Source organism: Balaenoptera musculus, chromosome 11 (assembly GCF_009873245.2).
Source record: "Balaenoptera musculus isolate JJ_BM4_2016_0621 chromosome 11, mBalMus1.pri.v3, whole genome shotgun sequence".
In the NCBI taxonomy this organism is placed as follows: domain Eukaryota; kingdom Metazoa; phylum Chordata; class Mammalia; order Artiodactyla; family Balaenopteridae; genus Balaenoptera; species Balaenoptera musculus.
Window position 1 is genome coordinate 23,839,456 of NC_045795.1, and position 17,512 is coordinate 23,856,967.

The following is a 17,512-nucleotide window of genomic DNA, read 5'->3' on the forward strand; positions in this document are numbered from 1 at the left end:
AGGATGCTCACCCCCATATTCTCTTACCTGCCATCTTCCTTTGTTCTCCCTAGAATTTTGGTGAGCCTTGTACCCATCCCATTTCCCCAGCATGCAAGAACTGTCTCCCCCTTCCTTTTCCGGAATTCAATAATCCTTTCCCCCTACCACTCCCTCTCCCAAGGATCTAGTCCAAGCAGGAGCAGGTAAGCTGCCTCCTGCCAAATTCCCTCCCAATTCCCACCCACCCACCCCCTACCTCAAGAAATGCCAGAACCTCTTCCTGGGCAGCCGTAGCCAGGAATAAAATATTTTCCAGTCTTTTCCCCTCCTCATCCCATAGGACATTTCCCCTCCCTCCACATATCCATGCACCTCCAAGAGAAGAAAATCTTTCTCTGGGACCCCCTATTCCCTTGGCCTTCTCAAAGAACTCTCTCCCTGTCCATCCTTTTCTTCTGAAGAGGCAGGGTCTTCTAAGGAATCTTCGGCCCCTCCCTCAGGATGTGTGTGTCTGCTCAGACTCCCCACCGCACCTGCCTGCCCCTGCCCCCCACACCCCCCTATTCTCCTGGACCAAGGAGCCCCCTTCCCCCCAGCCCAGGGACCCAGCGCCTGCCACGCTAGCGCTAGCGGATGAGGACGTTGATCTCAGCCACGCTGGCCTCCAGCACGTTCTCGGCCGTGGTCTTGCCGTGCTGCTCCTTGAGGTGCCGCCTAATAGCAGGCTTGTGAGCGAAGCGCACATCGCAGTAGGAACAGCGATAAGGCCTCGCTCCCGAGTGGAGGTTGAGGTGGTCGTGCAGCGTGGACTTCTGCGTGAAGCACTTGCCGCAGATGCCACACGAGTGCGACTTGACGCCGCGGTGCACGTTCATGTGGCGGTTGAGGTTGCTGCTGTGGTTGAACTGCTTGCCGCAGCGCGGGCACATGAAGATGAAGTGCTGCGCCCGCATGTGGAAGACCAGCTTCTCCACGCCCTGGAACACTTCCGGGCACTTGGTGCACTTGATGTTCTTTAGGGGATTGCCACTGGAAAAGCCTCCGGGCAGGGGTCCCCGACTGCCCCCCGCCCCCAGGCTGCCCCCCGCCCCCCGGGCAGCCATGGCCACCGCTGCTGCCTCCACCAGGCCTGAGGTGGCCCCCACGCTGGCCCGGCCTCCTGGGATCAACAGCAGGCCCTCCCCTTCCGCGTCCTCGGACAGGCTGTAGCAGGCTTTCACCACGCCCTGTGGTGGAGCCACAGTGCTGGGGGGCACGCTGCTCTGGGCCAGCTCCCCAAGGTGGCTGCCCACAGAGCCTCCGATGCCCAGACCTCCTCCCAGGCCTCCGGGAGGTTTGAGCCGGTGTGCCACCTCCAAGGCCGATTCCACCTTGACGATGCAGATGTCAGACACGTCCTCGTCCTCATCCTCATCCTCTTCCTCGGCCTTCAGCTCTAGGTCCTCATCCAGCGGGAACTCCAGCTTCACAGGCCGCAGGAGTGGAGGGGGGAGAGGGGGTGGGGGTGGGGGTTTGGGGGCTGGCTTCGGGGTCCTGGCGGGAGGGAGGAGGGATTTGGTGGCACTGACACTGCTCACAAGGCTGGCATCGCTGACCCCATCCTCTTTGAGGCCTATTTTGGGCTCGATGAACTGGCTGAGGGCATTCCGGCATTTCTCCACCACGTGCTCCATCTGCAGGTAGGAGGCGGCCGTCAGGTAGTTAACAATGTCCCTGACAGCGAATTCCAGGGCGCCCGTATAGCAAGAGAGGAGCAGGTCAGCCACTATGCGTGCACTGTGCATCAGGGAGACCTGCAACTCAGAGCTGGGATTCAGCAGGAACTGGTCCCGCAGGAACGGCGAGCAGGCGGCCAAGATGACCTTGTGGCCGCGGAACTTGAGGCTGTCGGCCACAATGGTCACGTCGCAGAACCGCTCCTCTGCGCGGAGCTGGTTCATGTTCCGCAGCGTAGCGGCCTCGTGGCCGGGCAGCTGGAAGCGCAGGACTTCCACCCCAGAGGCCATTGTGGCGGGGGTGGGCCACCCTGGTTGGGAAGGAAACCGGTCAGAGACAAAGGTCTCCAGCTTTCCTAGGCCAAAGCTCCAGGCCTCGCACCCCCATTCTTGCCTGGCCCTCCCAGCATCAGATCATCCAGTTTTCAAGCCTCTTCCTCAGTTTCCCCAGCCCCCGGGGAGGCGCTGTCCCTCCGAAAGGAGGGAGGCGTGGTTCCCGGGGGCGGGGCAGCGGCGTCCACACCCCCCAGCCCGACAGCCCGCGAAGATGGGGCGAGCCCGCGCGCCCACGGGGGAAGGCCGGCGGAAGGGGGAGCAGAGGCCTGGGTTCTAAGGTGGCCCCGGTTGCAGCCTCTTCTCACCCCGCCCCTTTACCCGCTGCCTCATTCCTCCACCCCCCCCTTGCACGTTTGCACGCGCCTTTCACGTCTTCCCCTCTTGCCTACACGCATCGTGCACGGCCCCCCCCCCACGTTCAGAACTCCGTGGCACGCCCCCCCCCCCCAACCAGCCCCACGACCCTGAGTGCACGCGCCTCTCACCTGGCCGGGTTCCGCGCGCTGTTTTTTTCCCCCCCTATTTCCCCCACCCCCCCCCGGGGCCGACTGCGCCCCCACACACGGGCAGGGCCTGGGCAGCGCGCAGGCGCGTGGGTGCACGGGGCGCGCGCGCGGGGCCGGCTCCGCGTGGGCGAAAGGGGGGAGGGGCGGGGGCGGCTCGTGGCGTGTGTTCCAGGCCCCGCGCGCGGCGGCGTCGGCGAGAACTCGGGGAGGAGGAAGAGGGGAGGGAATTAAAGGAGCAGGATTCCCCCTTTCCCGACCCCCCTTTCTTCACCAGCAACCCCCCCACACGGTTAAAGGGCCGGACGGCCTGGCCTCTCCTTTGGCCGGTATTATTTGTCCGCCAGAGCGGAAATACGTTCAGCAACCCCCTCTTTCTGGCTCCCCCTCCTCTGTGCCTCCGGGCCCCGCGGCCCGTCTGCGCGTGCGTGCCAAATACCGCGCGGAGGCCCGCTCATTCGGGCCCGCCTCCCGCTGCCGGCGGCCCGCGGCGCAGCCTGCTTCTCGGCCCCCAGTGCGCGCCGCCGCCCCCGGCGCTCCCCGCCTGCTTGGCTCCCCGCGGGCGGCGCTGCCACCTGCTCGCGGGGGTGGTGCTGCTCTGGCCCAGCTGTGCGGAGCGGGGCCGGAGTTGCAGCCACCGCCCCTCCCGGGGTCCCAGACCGCCCCGTGGCTATCGAGATATTGGTTGCTGTGGTCCACGCCTGCATCCCTTGTTGATTATGTTCACAGTTCCTCCAGCCACACTTCCAGATTTTTCCAACTCTTCTGAAGCTAGTAACCACCTCAGCACTCCCGGCCTAAAAGATATTTTAACTTTCTGCAAGGCCCAACAATCCAGTGTCCTCAACTTCCTCTCCTCTGTCTCAAAATTTTATGAAATCACACCTATCCTCCCCTTCCCCCCATTCTCAGAATTGATCCCAATTTCTTGCCAAGGCAAACGCCCTCGTAAGGTCGATGACCTTGACTATTTCACCCCTACTATATAAATACACCTAGTACTAATTCTTCTAATTATGTGAATATTTATATTAGTATGATATTTATATTAGCATCCTTCCCATCCCTGCCCCCTCCACCAGACTGACAAGGTCAGAGCTCCACTGCCCTAAACAAAACTTTCCCTCAACTCTGCACCTTTGTCTTCTCTTTCTCTGTCACTCCCAAACTGAGCTGCAGTCTCCACGGCTTCGTCACCAGCCTTGAAGACTGGCTCCCTTCCCTCCCTCTTCCTTGCACCTCTCATACCTACCCTCACTTCCCCACCCAACCAAGTCCCGGTGAAGAAGCCCCTGTTTTCTGCCAACTGGATTTGTTTGTTACGTTCTCCAGGAGACTAGAGCATTTTCCTTACACATCAACTTTGGTGGAATGTGTTCAGTATCTGGTTTCCCCATTGGATTGTAAACTTCTTGATTGCATGAATTATGTCCTGGGTTATGTTTTGCAAATAAAAGTCATACCGTAAAAGACCGTTGAAGTCATTCTTCTTCAGTTCAGCCAGCATCCACCCATAAAAAGTTTGTTCCTGACTTAAACTGAATCCTGAACTCAGGGGATGCCCTGTGGTAGGGGAGTGGGGGTAGTGTTTAGATGGTGCCTCTACTCTTTGCCTTTCCCTTTTAAATTCTCTGACTTTTTTTTGCCTTCACCCCGTTCTCTCTATTCTAAAATGCCCTCTTTGTAGAAATATCTTTGTTGTCAGGCGTCTGTGTTGGACACACCTAGGCTCAAAGCCATATTCCACTACTTATGAAAAGAGGGCCCTTGGGCAAGTTACTTAATTCTCTGAATCACAGAGTCTTTATCTTTGAATTGGAGGGGCCCTGATTCCTCACAGGGCTAATGTGAAGTTTAAGTGAGCCTGGCATATAGTAGGTGTTGAATCAATGAGAGCTCCCTTCTCCTTTGCCTAATTGGGGGACAGACTGAAATTTCAAAAGAACTTTAACTAAAAATCTGCTCCCCTATCTTATCTCTTCTCTCCCTCATTGCCAAACTTCTCAGAAGAATTGTTCACACTCCAGTGAGAGCAGAAATTTAAAAAGTTGTCAAGGTAAGAATTTAAGTTTGTAAAGTTTTGTATCCTGTCCCCTTCTTGCTACTTTTCCTTTCTGGGAGTATGAATGGGACAGGGGTCCTTATCTCAGTTTAGAGTTTAAGACAGGTGGTCCTAGGTGGCAGGTAGAGTTGACAGCTGGTGAATCCTTCAAATACCCAGCCCACCCAGTTGCAGTTTTATATGGAAACAAGCTGTAGTGCACAAGTCTGTCTTTTCCTGTACAGTCTGGTGGGGAGATGTTGTAGGGCTGTTTTCCCACATACCGCATGCAGGGATGTCTAGATCCTTGGCCTTTGGCCCCCAACTTCTGCCAATGTAAAAGGAGAGGCCCTCCCGTCCTTGGGTGGCAGTACCAAACGCCTTGGCATAGTGTCAAGAACAGATACATTCAGGATTCTTAGTGGGATTGAGAAATAAAATCTGACTAAGGATTCAAGAAAAACTAGGGGGACTTTCCTGGTGGTGCAGTGGTTAAGAATCCACCTGCCAATGCAGGGGACACGGGTTCAAGCCCTGGTCCGGGAAGATCCCACATGCCATGGAGCAACTAAGCCCGTGCGCCACAACTACTGAGCCTGCGCTCCACAACTACTGAAGCCCACACGCTCTAGGGCCTGTGTGCTGCAACTACTGAGCCCACGCGCCTAGAGCCCATGCTCTGCAACAAGAGAGCCACCGCAATGAGAAGCCCGCACGCTGCAATGAAGAGTAGCCCCTGCTCACCACAACTAGAGAAAGCCCGCATGCAGCAGCGAAGACCCAATGCAGCCAAAAAAAAAAAAAAAGCTAGGAAACAGAAGATCTATGTTCTAGTCCAGGTTTGAAGTCCTCGAGGCCCCAGAGGTTTCAGTATTCTCTTCAATGAAATGGAGGATTTGTCCTCTGAAGTCTCTTCCAGCCCTGTCAGTCCACAAAATCAATCTGAAAAGAGGTGTATGTGTTTTTGTGTGTATGTTTGGGAGAAGAGGTCAAGGACTAGCGAACTCAGGGCTCAGAGCACCACTCTTGGTCACTGATGGAGGTGAGCCGTGGCCTAGTAGGAAATGTCTAAGCAGTAGGAAAGCTTAGACATTTCCCTGTGGCATTCAAAGTATTTTTGGCAGTGGGTTTACTTTTTTTTTTTTTAAGGGACTTTCTAATTAGTTTTTTTTTTTTAAGATGGGATTTTATTTTTATTTATTTATTTATTTATTTATTTATGGCTGTGTTGCGTCCCCGTTTCTGCGCGAGGGCTCTCTCCAGTTGCGGCAAGTGGGGGCCACTCTTCATCGTGTTGCGCGGGCCTCTCACTGCGCGGGCCTCTCACTGCGCGGGCCTCTCACTGCGCGGGCCTCTCACTACGCGGCCTCTCCTGCTGCGGAGCACAGGCTCCAGACGCGCAGGCTCAGCAACTGTGGCTCACGGGCCTAGTCGCTCCACGGCATGTGGGATCTTCCCAGACCAGGGCCCGAACCCGTGTCCCCCGCATTGGCAGGCAGATTCTCAACCACTGCGCCACCAGGGAAGCCCAGTGGGTTTACTTTTACAATTGTACTTTGCCCAGACTGAAATAACCATATTCCTTGAGCAACCAAGAGAAAGGAGGAGGGAAGTCAGCCTGGGTTTTTTAATCCATAGGCTGATAAGACTTTCCTGTGTTACAACAAAAGCTCCAACTTTTCCCCCTTTCTCCTTTGCCCCACACTCAGCTCTGCCCTCACTGTAGGAATCCTGGTGAAAATGGCAGCCTGTTCAGGCAATGGTGACAGGGGCTCACAGCTTGAGAAAAGAAACCCTATAAAAACAAAAGGCCCACACCAGTCCCCTCTATTTGTAAAATCACCTTTCCTAAACTCCCATCCATCTCCTGCAGCGTACTCCATTCCTCGACCTTTCCTCAATGCTGGCATCTTCTCCAATAACCTGTTCCCTCCACTCTTTGGAACCCTCTCACAGCCTCAGCCTCCTGATATACTCTTCCCTCCCCCTCCTGCTTTAGAGGGAATTTAGTTCTCCCTGCAGCCCATGATCTTCCCCCTCCTCCGAGTCACACTCCCACCTCCCCTCCTCCCCCCACCACCCCCTTTGCTCAGAACTAGGTCTGGGGAAACGATGGCCATGGCGGATTCTCCTAGCTCCTTGTCAACCCCAGGAACAGGACTCTTCCACTTCATGCCAAACACCCTTTCCTTCCAGCCTCAAGAGTCCTCCTCTGCTACTCCCTGCCTCTGCTTGTTGCCATGAGCAACTGGCTTCCAGGCCTGCCAGTGTCCATGCAAATGACCTAATCCACACCCCAATTAAAATTTCTTTTTGTTTATGTTTTCATAGAATCATTTGTATGGTTCAAAATTCAAAAAGTATAAAAGGGTACATTGTCAAAGGCCTCCCTCCCACCCCCACCCAGACCCCTTCCCTATACTACCGGTTTCTTCAAAGCTTCTTGACTTCCTTCCAACAACTTTTATCTTAACTCCATCTCATCCACTTTCTTCCCAGAATCATACTCTGGTGAATATCAGCACCTGGAACTACATCCTCTCTGAAATTTAAAATGCCAGCATACCATTCTCTGAGTAGCCCTCAGATTGCTCCCTCCTAGAGGGCAGCGAGTTTACCTGCTTCGCTTCCCCAGGGGAACCTCCAGTCACCAGGTCTTTCCTTTTCTTTCAGGCCCTCCTCCCTCTCTCCCTCCCTCCCTTCCTTCCCTGTCCAGCCAAGGTACCACTCACAGTGCATCGCTTCAGCTGGGCTCTGGGTGCCACTTTGTGCACCTGGAAGAGCCCCTCCCCCTACCACAGCTCCCTTCCAACCCTGTCCTCTCTCCTGAGTCCCCCACCCCACTCCGGATCCCCTTCTCTGTAGGCATCCCGCTCAGCAAGCGGCCCTGTCTCTTAACTGAGGCTCTTGCTTCTTCATCCTGGACCCTCTCCAGCTTCCTCCCCTCTTCCCAGCACAGCCAGCGTTCTGAGTTCCTCACTCAGCCTCTTCGCTCTCTCTTCACACTCATCCTCTCTCCTAAAAATATTTATTGTGAACATATTATACACATAGAAGCATGTATAGAATGAACATGTATAGTTAAGGATGAATGTAACAGAACCCCTGGGTACCTGATCGCAGCTTAAGAAATAAATTCCCTTAGAGCTGAATCACTGTGCTGTACACCTGAAACCAGCACTGCATTGTAAATCAACTATACTCCAATATAAAATTAAAAAAAAATCATAATTCACATACACACACACAAAATGAAATAAATTCCCAGGACCTCAGATGTCCCATGTGCTCCACAATGACTGCATCCCTCTCCCTCATGGAAGAGTGAACTCCACTCTGAATTCCTTAGGTTCACTTCCTTTGTTTATCTTCGTAGTTCCACTATCTATGCATGTTGTAAGTATTCCTAAACAGTATACTGTTCAGTTTTGCCTGTTTGATCTTCACAGGGATAGAATCATAGGAATCATACTCCATGTGTTTTTCTGGGGCTGGCTTTTTTACTCAACATTATGATTTCGTTGACTGTGTAGCTGTAATTCATTCACTTTCTTTCTGTTGCATGCTTACACTGCAATTTATAAATCCCTTGTCCTGTCAATGGACATTCTTTTTGTTTAAACTGGTGGTTATCACCACAGTGCTGCTGTGAGCCCTCTTTTACTCTTCTCTGGGTAACTTCCTCCAGGGCTACAGCCTTCAAACTAGGCATGTGTATCTCTGATGTGAGAGGACTGTCCAAGGGTCAGGTGGACCTGATATAAGGGAACCGTTCTCAGATCTGACACTCCCATATGAGTTGGGACGCTGGTGGGCCTGAGAGGGCCCCTGAGAAGGAGTAGGTATCCCTTTCCCCTCCCCTTGCCCAACCCTTCCTTACCACAGAAAGAAGACCCAAGGGGGAATCCAGGAGGGTAAAAATGCCAGGCACCAAAGGGACAGTTTCAAAATCTCACTGAGAAAGTGAGTGACCTAGTGACATCACTTTGCAAGTCAGATACTTTTTCTTAACTTTCAACAAAATTGAAGGAAGCCTCACTGATTGTCAGCCGATTGGTTATTTTTTCTACTCTTTATGTTATTGAGGTGAAATTCACACAACCTAATTTGTTTTGTTTTGTTTTTTGGCTGCATTGGGTCTTCATTGCTGCGCGAGGGCTTTCTCTAGTTGTAGCGAGTGGAGCTACTCTTCGTTGTGGTTCATGGGCTTCTTATTGTGGTGGCCTCTCCTGTTGAGGAGCACGGGCTCCAGAGCTCTAGGTGCGCAGGCTTCAGTAGTTGTGGCTCATGGGCTCCAGAACACAGGCTCAGCAGCTGTGGCGCAGGGGCTTAGTTGCTCCGCGGCATGTGGGATCTTCCTGGACCAGGGCTCGAACCCATGTCCCCTGCATTGGCAGGCGGATTCTCAACCACTGCGCCACCAGGGAGATCCCTAAATTTTTTTTAAATTAATTAATTAATTAATTTATTTATGGCTGTGTTGGGTCTTCGTTTCTGTGCAAGGGCTTTCTCTAGTTGTGGCAAGCGGGGGCCACTCTTCATTGCGGTGCGCGGGCCTCTCACTATCGCGGCCTCTCTTGTTGCGGAGCACAGGCTCCAGACGCGCAGGCTCAGTAATTGTGGCTCACGGGCCCAGCTGTTCCGCGGCATGTGGGATCCTCCCAGACCAGGGCTCGAACCCGTGTCCCCTGCATTGGCAGGCAGATTCTCAACCACTGCGCCACCAGGGAAGCCCCCTAAATTTTTTTAAAATTAATTAATTAATTTATTTTTACAGTAGGTCCTTTTTGGTTATCTATTTGATAATACTATGTTTTTAAAAAATTTATTAATTATTTATTTTTGGCTGCGTTGTGTCTTCGTTGCTGTGCGTGGGCTTTCTCTAGTTGCGGTGAGTGGGGGGGGCTACTCTTCATTGCGGTGCGCAGGCTTCTCATTGTGGTGGCTTCTCTTGTTGCGGAGCACGGGCTCTAGGTGCACGGGCTTCAGTAGTTGTGGCGTACCGGCTTAGTTGCTCTGTGGCATGTGGGATCTTCCCGGAACACGGATGGAACCCGTGTCCCCTGCATTGGCAGGCGGATTCTTACCAACTGCACCACCAGGGAAGTCCTTATTTCTCACTAATGCTACCTATTGGGTCAGTGGAGTGGTGCTGGGGGGCTCTGATGGTCATAGTCGTTCGGGGTCCAGATTAAAGGAGGCTCTGTCAGAAGAGGGCGCTGCAGTGTGTCACACTGCATTGGCAATGACCGCTTCTGCCAGTAGAAAACAACACATTCGGCTTGTGTTCACGCCTTGTTGGTGAAAGCAAGCTCTGTGGTTATGCCTAACTTCAAGAGCGCTGAGAAATTCATCTACTGTGTGCCTGGAAGGCAGAAAATGGCAAGACTGGTGAACAGCTTCAATGACTACCATGGCCGAGTGCAGTGCTGACTAGCTTACATGTCTCTCTCCTTGGGGACACAGAGGGATCCCAAGCATGTCCCAGGGTCCCTGCCCTTGAGCAGTTTGTGCTGCAGCAATGTGGAGAGACCAGTAAATCGATAGATCCTAATTCTCTGTGTTAATGTTACAGTCCGGGGGTGACTGGGGTGTTGGTGGGGGAGCCCATGAAGGAAGAGCAATGGGATATGGGAGAGGAGGATCGGAAAGGGACTGTCTTAGTTTGAGTTCCCTGAAAGCAGAGCCTGAGATAGAGGTGTAGGCAGTCAATTTAGATGATTCCCGAAAGCAGAAGTGAGGGAGTGTGAGATCGTGAAGGGGGAAAAGCCAACTTAGGACCGTGACAGCGATTCGATTCCACTGCAACTTTCTGAGGAGAGAAACAGAATGTCTCCAGAAATTGTCCACCTGAAGGATAAGGAAGCAGGAGCATCTATCCCCCCATTTCCATCCTTCGACTGATTGCAAGTTGACTCTGGGGCTTAGTTTCCCTGCCTTTCCCACTCGCGTGTGCCCTTTGGGCATCGATGCGCCGGAGAAGGCCCAGGTTGGGATGATTAGCACAAGGTGAAACTGAGCTGCAAAGAACTGCACACCTCAGCCAGTGTGGAAAACAGAGGTGGGCGAGGAGATGCAGGGTACCGGAAGTGGCTGCTACAGGGGCCTGATGTTGCATGACGGCTTCCTGTCAGTTGCTGTGCTAGGTGCTAATTTAGTACATTTTACCCTCAGTACAGCAGCCTTATGAGGTAAGTTTTGTGGTAATTTATAGAAAGACAGTAGCATGTCATCTGGAGAAGGACAACAGGTGACTCTGACAGAGTGGTTTTACTTTTCTATGGTCATTTTCCAAAGGGCTTTATGAACTCAGAAACGGGATTTTTAAAATGCCCACAGAATGCCTGGTCCCCAGGGAACCGACTCATGCTAGTAAAACTCACGAAAGACTAACGTATGAATGGCTCATTTACTAGTTTCAGTGGTAGATGTAACTTGCGAGATGATTCAATACTTATGTTCCCTGAATTACATTTATCAGCCATTCATTCGATATTTTCGGCAGTGCCTATTGTGTGCCAGGGTCTTGGTGTCTTGTCTGGTCTTTTTAGTTCTGTGTTTAATCTTAGTCACTTAATGGTCAAAGAGTGTTTAAAAATATTTTATTTTTAACTTTTTATTGTGGAAAATTTCAAACATAACAAAAGTAGGGAGAATAGTATACAGAACTCTCATGTATAGTCACCTGGCTTCAACAGTTTTCAACAGCTTGCCAACCTTGCTTCATCTGGCCTCCCCCTCCCACTAGAGAATTTTAAAGCAAATGCCAGACATCGTAACAATTAATCTGTAAATACTGCTGTTTGCACACCTAACATCAAAACAATTTTAAAACAGTATCACCGTGCAGATGTAATATACAGCATAAGGAATATGGTCAATAATACTGTAATAACTTTGCATGGGGACAGATGGTTACTAGACTTATCGTGGCGATCATTTCATAATGTATGCAAATGTTAAATATTTATTTGTATGTGGTACACCTGAAACTAACATAATATTGTATGTCAACTATATTTAAGTTAAAAAAACCCCCACAATGTCACCATTGTACTGTAAGGGGTACTCCTACCATTTGCTATTTCTTTTCTATAGGCTTTCTGACTTTTCGTCCCTCATTTCCTGCATTACTGTCTTCTTTTGTGTTTAGTTGATTTTTTTTTTTTTTTTTTTTTTTTTTAGTTGATTTTTCATAGTGAACTGTTTAAATTCTCATTTCCTTTTGTGTATATTCTATAGCTATTTTCTTTGTGATTACCATGGGGATTACTTTTAATATCCTAAAGTTATAACATTCCGATTTGAATTTATACCAGCTTACCTTCAATAACATACAAAACCTCTTCTCCTTTCCAACTCTGACCCCACCCCTTTTGATTGTGGACGCCACAACATTATGAATGTATTTAATACCACTGAGCTGCACACTTAAAAATGGTTTAGATGGTAAATTTTATGTTATGTGTATTTTACCACAATAAAAAAATTTAAAAAATAGATTTGATAATGCTGATATTAAAAAATATGAGAATTGTATTATGATTGTGTTTTCAAAAAAGTGTCCTTATCTTATAGAGGTACATACTGATGTATATTTACAGGTAAACTGTAATATGATGTCTTGGATTTGTTTAAAAATAATCCCGGAAGGAGTGGGTGGATATACAGAGATAAACCAGCATTGTCAGTAGGCTGATGATTGTTGAAGCTGGGTGATAGGCACATGGAGGTTCATTATACTATTTTCTCTACTTTTGCATATGTTTGAAGTTTTACAAAATAAAACTTGAAAAGTCTGCAGAGAGACTGCATCAGGTTCTCCTGTTAGTAGTGCAGCAGGGTGCTTCTTTTGTTGCCTGGTTACATGTAGGCAGATATTCAAGCTGCTTTTTCCTGTAAAAGGCTTTTACAGGGCTTCCACTGGAGACACAGATTGAGGACACAGAAGGTGCCAACTCCCTCAGAAACCTCCTGCCCAGTTCCAGAGCTTTCTCCTGGCCTCCTTGTGTTTCCCTCCATTTATTTAAATAGGAACCATTCATACCCAACAAAAAGCTCAAAGAATTATAAAGGGGATTTAATGAAAAGTGAATCTCTGGGAATTCCCTGGCGGCCCAGTGGTTAGGGCTCGGCGCTGTCACTGCCGGGTTCAATTCCTGGTCGCGGAACTAAGGTCTCATGAGCCACGTGGTGCAACCAAAAAAAAAAAAAAAAAAAAATCTCAGGGGACTTCCCTGGTGGCGCAGTGGTTGGGAGTCCGCCTGCCAATGCAGAGGACACGGGTTCGATCTCTGGTTGGCAAAGATCCCAAATGCCGCGGAGCAACTAAGCCCTTGTGCCACAACTACTGAACCTGCAGACCACAACTACTGAGCCTGCGTGCCACAACTACTGAGCCCACGCGCCACAACTATTGAAGCCTGCGCGCCTAGAGCCTATGCTCCGCAATAAAAGAAGCCACTGCAATGAGAAGCTCGCGCACCACAACGAAGAGTAGCCCCTGCTCATCACAACTAGAGAAAGCCAGCGCACAGCAACGAAGACACAACGCAGCCAAAAAAACAAACACAAAAACTCTCTCCTTGCCCCACACCCCATTTTCCAGCCCCCAGTTCTACCCAGAGGCAGCTTTCCTGTCTACTTTCCCGTTGAAACTTCCAGAGAAATTTCACACATGTAAAGAGCATATATGGCTACATCCTCTTTTTCCCCCCTTTTGCATACAAGTTGGCATCCCATACACATGGTTTTGAATGCCTACTTAGTTAAAACGTATATGTTATTACATATAATATCTTGAGATATTCCACTTCGTATGTACAGATAAGCCTTAAGCTTTCGGAGGCTGCAGAGTTTCCATTTTCCAAACCACAACATACGGTGTGTCAGTCCTCTGGTATGGACATGGGTTAGTCTCAGACCTTTCCTCTTGGTCACAGTGAATGCTGCAGTGGCTGTCTTTGTACCTCACCCTTCCACACCTGTAGGGGAGAAGATCCTCTCATTTTGTTAGTCCTAATTTAATTCTCAGAGGTACTCTTAAGGGCAGTGTATTCTGCTGTGTGTGATAGGTGACAAAATAGGGTGAGTAAGGTTATGAAACAGCTAATACATTTTCCAAGCTGAACCTGAGATTCCAGGCTGTCTTCAATCAAAGCCTGACTTCCTTCCGCCACCCTGGGGCAGGGGCCAAAGGTGGGAGCAGGAGGAGTTCTTTTGGGCTATGACCTTTCATTTGAGTCTGGCAGGAAAGCAAGGCATGAATGTCTGTCCTTTTACACTGGAAAGTTCTCTCCCTGTCCCTTGGCAGCACTGGGGGGTGGGGGCAGGAGGCTGCCCATCTTCCAACCCCAGGGCTGCCCTTTTGGTGGGAGGGGCCTGGTATCCAGAGGAGGGAAGGAGGCGGATCATCCTCCCCACACTCCAGGATACAGAGGAAAACATTAGAGAGGCATTTTGAATGAAAGGGCAGAGGAACTGCAGTTAGGTCTCCCCTGCCACCAAAGCTCAGTCCAGACAAGGGGGGAGGATTGTGGGGTTGATAAGAGAGGAACCAGGGATGTTACAGCCAGGGGCCATCCCTCCCCTTGCCCTTTTCCAGCTGACCCCTGACTACATGGGCCATGATCACCCTCTCACCTGGGCTACACAGGGCAGCCTCCTCGTAGGTGGCAAGAAGTGGGGGAGGGGGGATGACAGGCACCACCGGCCCCAGGACTTGAAGACCCCAGAGGGGTGGGATGGACATGGGTAAGGCAGGGGCTGTATTGTGGGCAGACAGGCACACTGGCAGAGCCCAGGCCTAGTTGTTCCCAGGGGCTAAGTTTCATGTGAAGGAGATGTGGCCCCTTATAGAGGTCAGGGACAGGTTTTCTGTTTCTTGGGAGGTCCCCTCTCCCCCCTTGCTTAATTCTCAGACATTGTTTGTGCAATGGATGGGTGAGGAGAGCAGGTTTAGTGTCCCGACCTAGAGTCTGACCTTGTAGGGTGGCCTCCGGGCCCAGGGGCCTGGAGGACCCTGGGGATGGGCGAGGGGCCAGGGGCTGGGCGTAACCCTTTTCTGAAGCTCTAAGGATGATTTAAGTAAAAGGTTTCTCAAGGTCACATTTGGGCAATTGGTTCAAAGTAAGTAGGACGATGCATGGTAGGATGGGGGTGGTTGTGTACCTAGTGCTCTAACAGTAGGGTGTGTTAGAAGAAAAGGGTGGGGTCTGACCCAAAGTAAATATTTTTATTCAAAAAGAAATGGAAGGAATAGAAACCAAAGACACTTTTGTTGCTGATCTAAAGGAACTTGGAGTGAGGATAGGGCTGGGGAGGAGGTTTTGCTGGGTATAATCTGGAGTCTAGGGTATAACCATCAGTCTTGACCTTACCCATGGAGCTCATTGTTTCAACAACTCCTGGGATCCTTCCTCTGGAGAGGTTGAGATAAGCACACACATAACTAGAAGGCAGTACAGCCTGTAGACAGGGCCGTAGGAATCTGGAGGACTGAGAGAGCTCCTTGGAGGATGAGGGATTTGAGAAGGATGGAGAAGGTGTTTCAGGAGAAGGGGTAGCAAGAGGCAAGCGCTTAGGGGAGAGAGGGCTGGGGAAGGCACAGAGCAAGGGAGTGGGGGTGGAACTGGGACTTGAGGGAAGCTTGGGGATCTCAGAAGAGCCATTGCAGAGAAGATGTTAGGAAGAGGCAATAAAGCACAGGAGCTGTGAGTGTAGACTCAAGAGCCATGCTGTCTTGGTTTGAATCCAGCTCTACCACTTAGTACCTGTGTGAATCGGTGTGGGGGGCATCGTTTAACATTTCTATGCCTCAGTTTCCTCATCTGTAAAGTGGGGGTAATGATAAAACCTGTGTCTTAAGCTTATTTGAAGATTAAGTGAGCTCCTACATATAAAGGATTTAGAATAGTGTCTGGCGCACAGTAGTTCCTGTTAATATGACGTCTTCCTCCCCCAGAAGCAGCCCCGGGACAAGGATTCAAGTGCACATAGTGCATTTGGGAAGCACTCCCAGGAAACATGGGTAGAGGAGTGGGAATGTGGGATAGGGAAGGAAGGCAACCAATGAAGTGTGTGTTATCAAGCGAACTTACCATTGCGAGTGAGTGGAGATTAGTCCCACTCAGGAACCCTGGAGTCGTGCAAAATATCAGAGTTATCCTATGGTGGGAGCGAGCAGGCTGGGATTTTTTTTTTTTTATTTATTTATTTATTTATTTATTTATTTATTTATGGCTGTGCTGGGTCCCCGCCTCTGTGCGAGGGCTCTCTCCAGTTGCGGCAAGTGGGGGCCACTCTTCATCGCGGTGGGCGGGCCGCTCACCATCGCGGCCTTTCTTGTTGAGGAGCACAGGCTCCAGACGCGCCGGCTCAGCAATTGTGGCTCATGGGCCTAGTCGCTCCGCGGCATGCGGGATCCTCCCAGACCAGGGCTCGAGACCAGGGCTCGAAACCCGTGTCCCCTGCACTGGCAGGCAGATTCTCAACCACTGCGCCACCAGGGAAGCCCTGGGATATTTATATACCCATTCCAAGCAGTCACAGCCTGAGGGCTGCTTTCAGGGAGCCTTAATTCTTTGGCATTTCCAGCTTTCTGTGCACACGTGGGACAGGACACCGGAGAAACCCTCAGGCAAAGAGACAGAGATGTTGCTATCGGAGGGCCGAGGCACAACCCAATGGTGAGGCCCAAGGGAGGTGAGTGGGGCAAGGATGGATCCACTACAAACACAGACAGGCTTGTTGAGTAACACTGAATCCTCAGCAGCAGGCTTTGAACCAGGCCAGGTCAGCCCAGTTTCCCAAACTGGGGGTTGATCTGGAAATGGGACTCAGCCCTGCAGTTGCCATGGGAGGTTGAGGGTGGCAGATCCTGGGAGGTCAAGTCCATGTCTAAGTGTCCAGACTGGACAAGGAGTAGACTGTGACCAAGCAGAGACTATACTACAGTAGTTCTGCCTGTCTTAATGACCAACCACTTCTCCTATGAAATTTTCAGCTTCGAGGCACTGAGCTCCCCATGGGAGTAGTAAGGCATCCTGAGAGGCTATCACGCCATCGTTTCCTTTTTCTAACCTGTGAATAGCAGATGAGTTGCAGAATGTGGACGTTGCTTTCTTCTCTTTGGAATTGGTCTCCTGGAAGTAAATATTAGAAGCCTTGAACTGATAAGAAGAAATTTGGACGAGAGGGAAGAAGCTGGCAGGAATGGAAGGTCTGTCATTTTAGGCATTATTTACCTTCCTCCTTCCATCTGGAGTGAAAATACAGGCTGCATTTGCCAGACTTTTTAATGGGGCAAAAAAATAGATAAGCCACCTTCACCTAATGGGGGTCTACTGAAAATCTACTTGGGAGCCTAGAGAGGGGAATAAAGATCTAGTGTCTTTAGCCTCAGAGTCTCTCAGGTCATGGCCCTTCCACATTGGACTGGGCCCCATGGAGAACTGGACCAGTGGACCAACTCTGGTGACTCACTTTCCCTTTGTTCACCTTGATTTGCCACCGTGCAATGTGATGCTCCCTTGGACAGTTTCCCATCAAAGTTGACCTCCTCTTGCACATTGCTTGTTGTCTTCCCAAATCCATTCTCTTCTTATATAGTATCAGAGTTCTAGTTGAGCTCATGATAGACAAACTAGAGACCACATTTCCCAGCCTCCCCTTTAACCAAGTTTTTGGCAACAGAATATGAGTGGAAGAGTTCAGTGAATTTCCATGTCGTTACTTGCCCCCTGCTTCTTCTTTCATGGCACTTCCTTGGGACTGGAATGCAGACTTGATGAAAACGTGTTTCAACCACGCAGACAAGGACAATTATCAATGGTTATGGCAAAGCCACAAGATGGAAGGACCCCTGGGGTCTTGAATGATGCTGATGAGCAACACTGCCCTTGCAGCCAGGGCCACCCTTTGCCATGTCAGCCCTG

At 50.6% G+C, this 17,512-nt stretch overlaps 1 protein-coding gene across 1 annotated transcript; it reads right to left on the reverse strand.

Annotated features, from left to right (window-relative positions):
* Window positions 1-239: 239 nt before the first annotated feature.
* On the reverse strand, window positions 240-2,751 carry ZBTB12 (zinc finger and BTB domain containing 12). The gene is made up of 2 exons (XM_036867894.1): window positions 2,519-2,751; window positions 240-2,008 (listed from the first exon to the last, which is right to left on the reverse strand). The coding sequence occupies exon 2, from the start codon at window positions 1,986-1,988 to the stop codon at window positions 609-611; it is 1,380 nt and encodes a 459-aa protein (XP_036723789.1). The 5' UTR covers window positions 1,989-2,008; window positions 2,519-2,751; the 3' UTR covers window positions 240-608.
* Between the last annotated feature and the right edge of the window lie 14,761 nt (window positions 2,752-17,512).

Excerpts from the sequence above, each read along its gene's own strand:
- ZBTB12 (XM_036867894.1), bottom strand. The coding sequence starts at position 1,988 with ATGGCCTCTGGGGTGGAAGTCCTGCGCTTCCAGCTGCCCGGCCACGAG.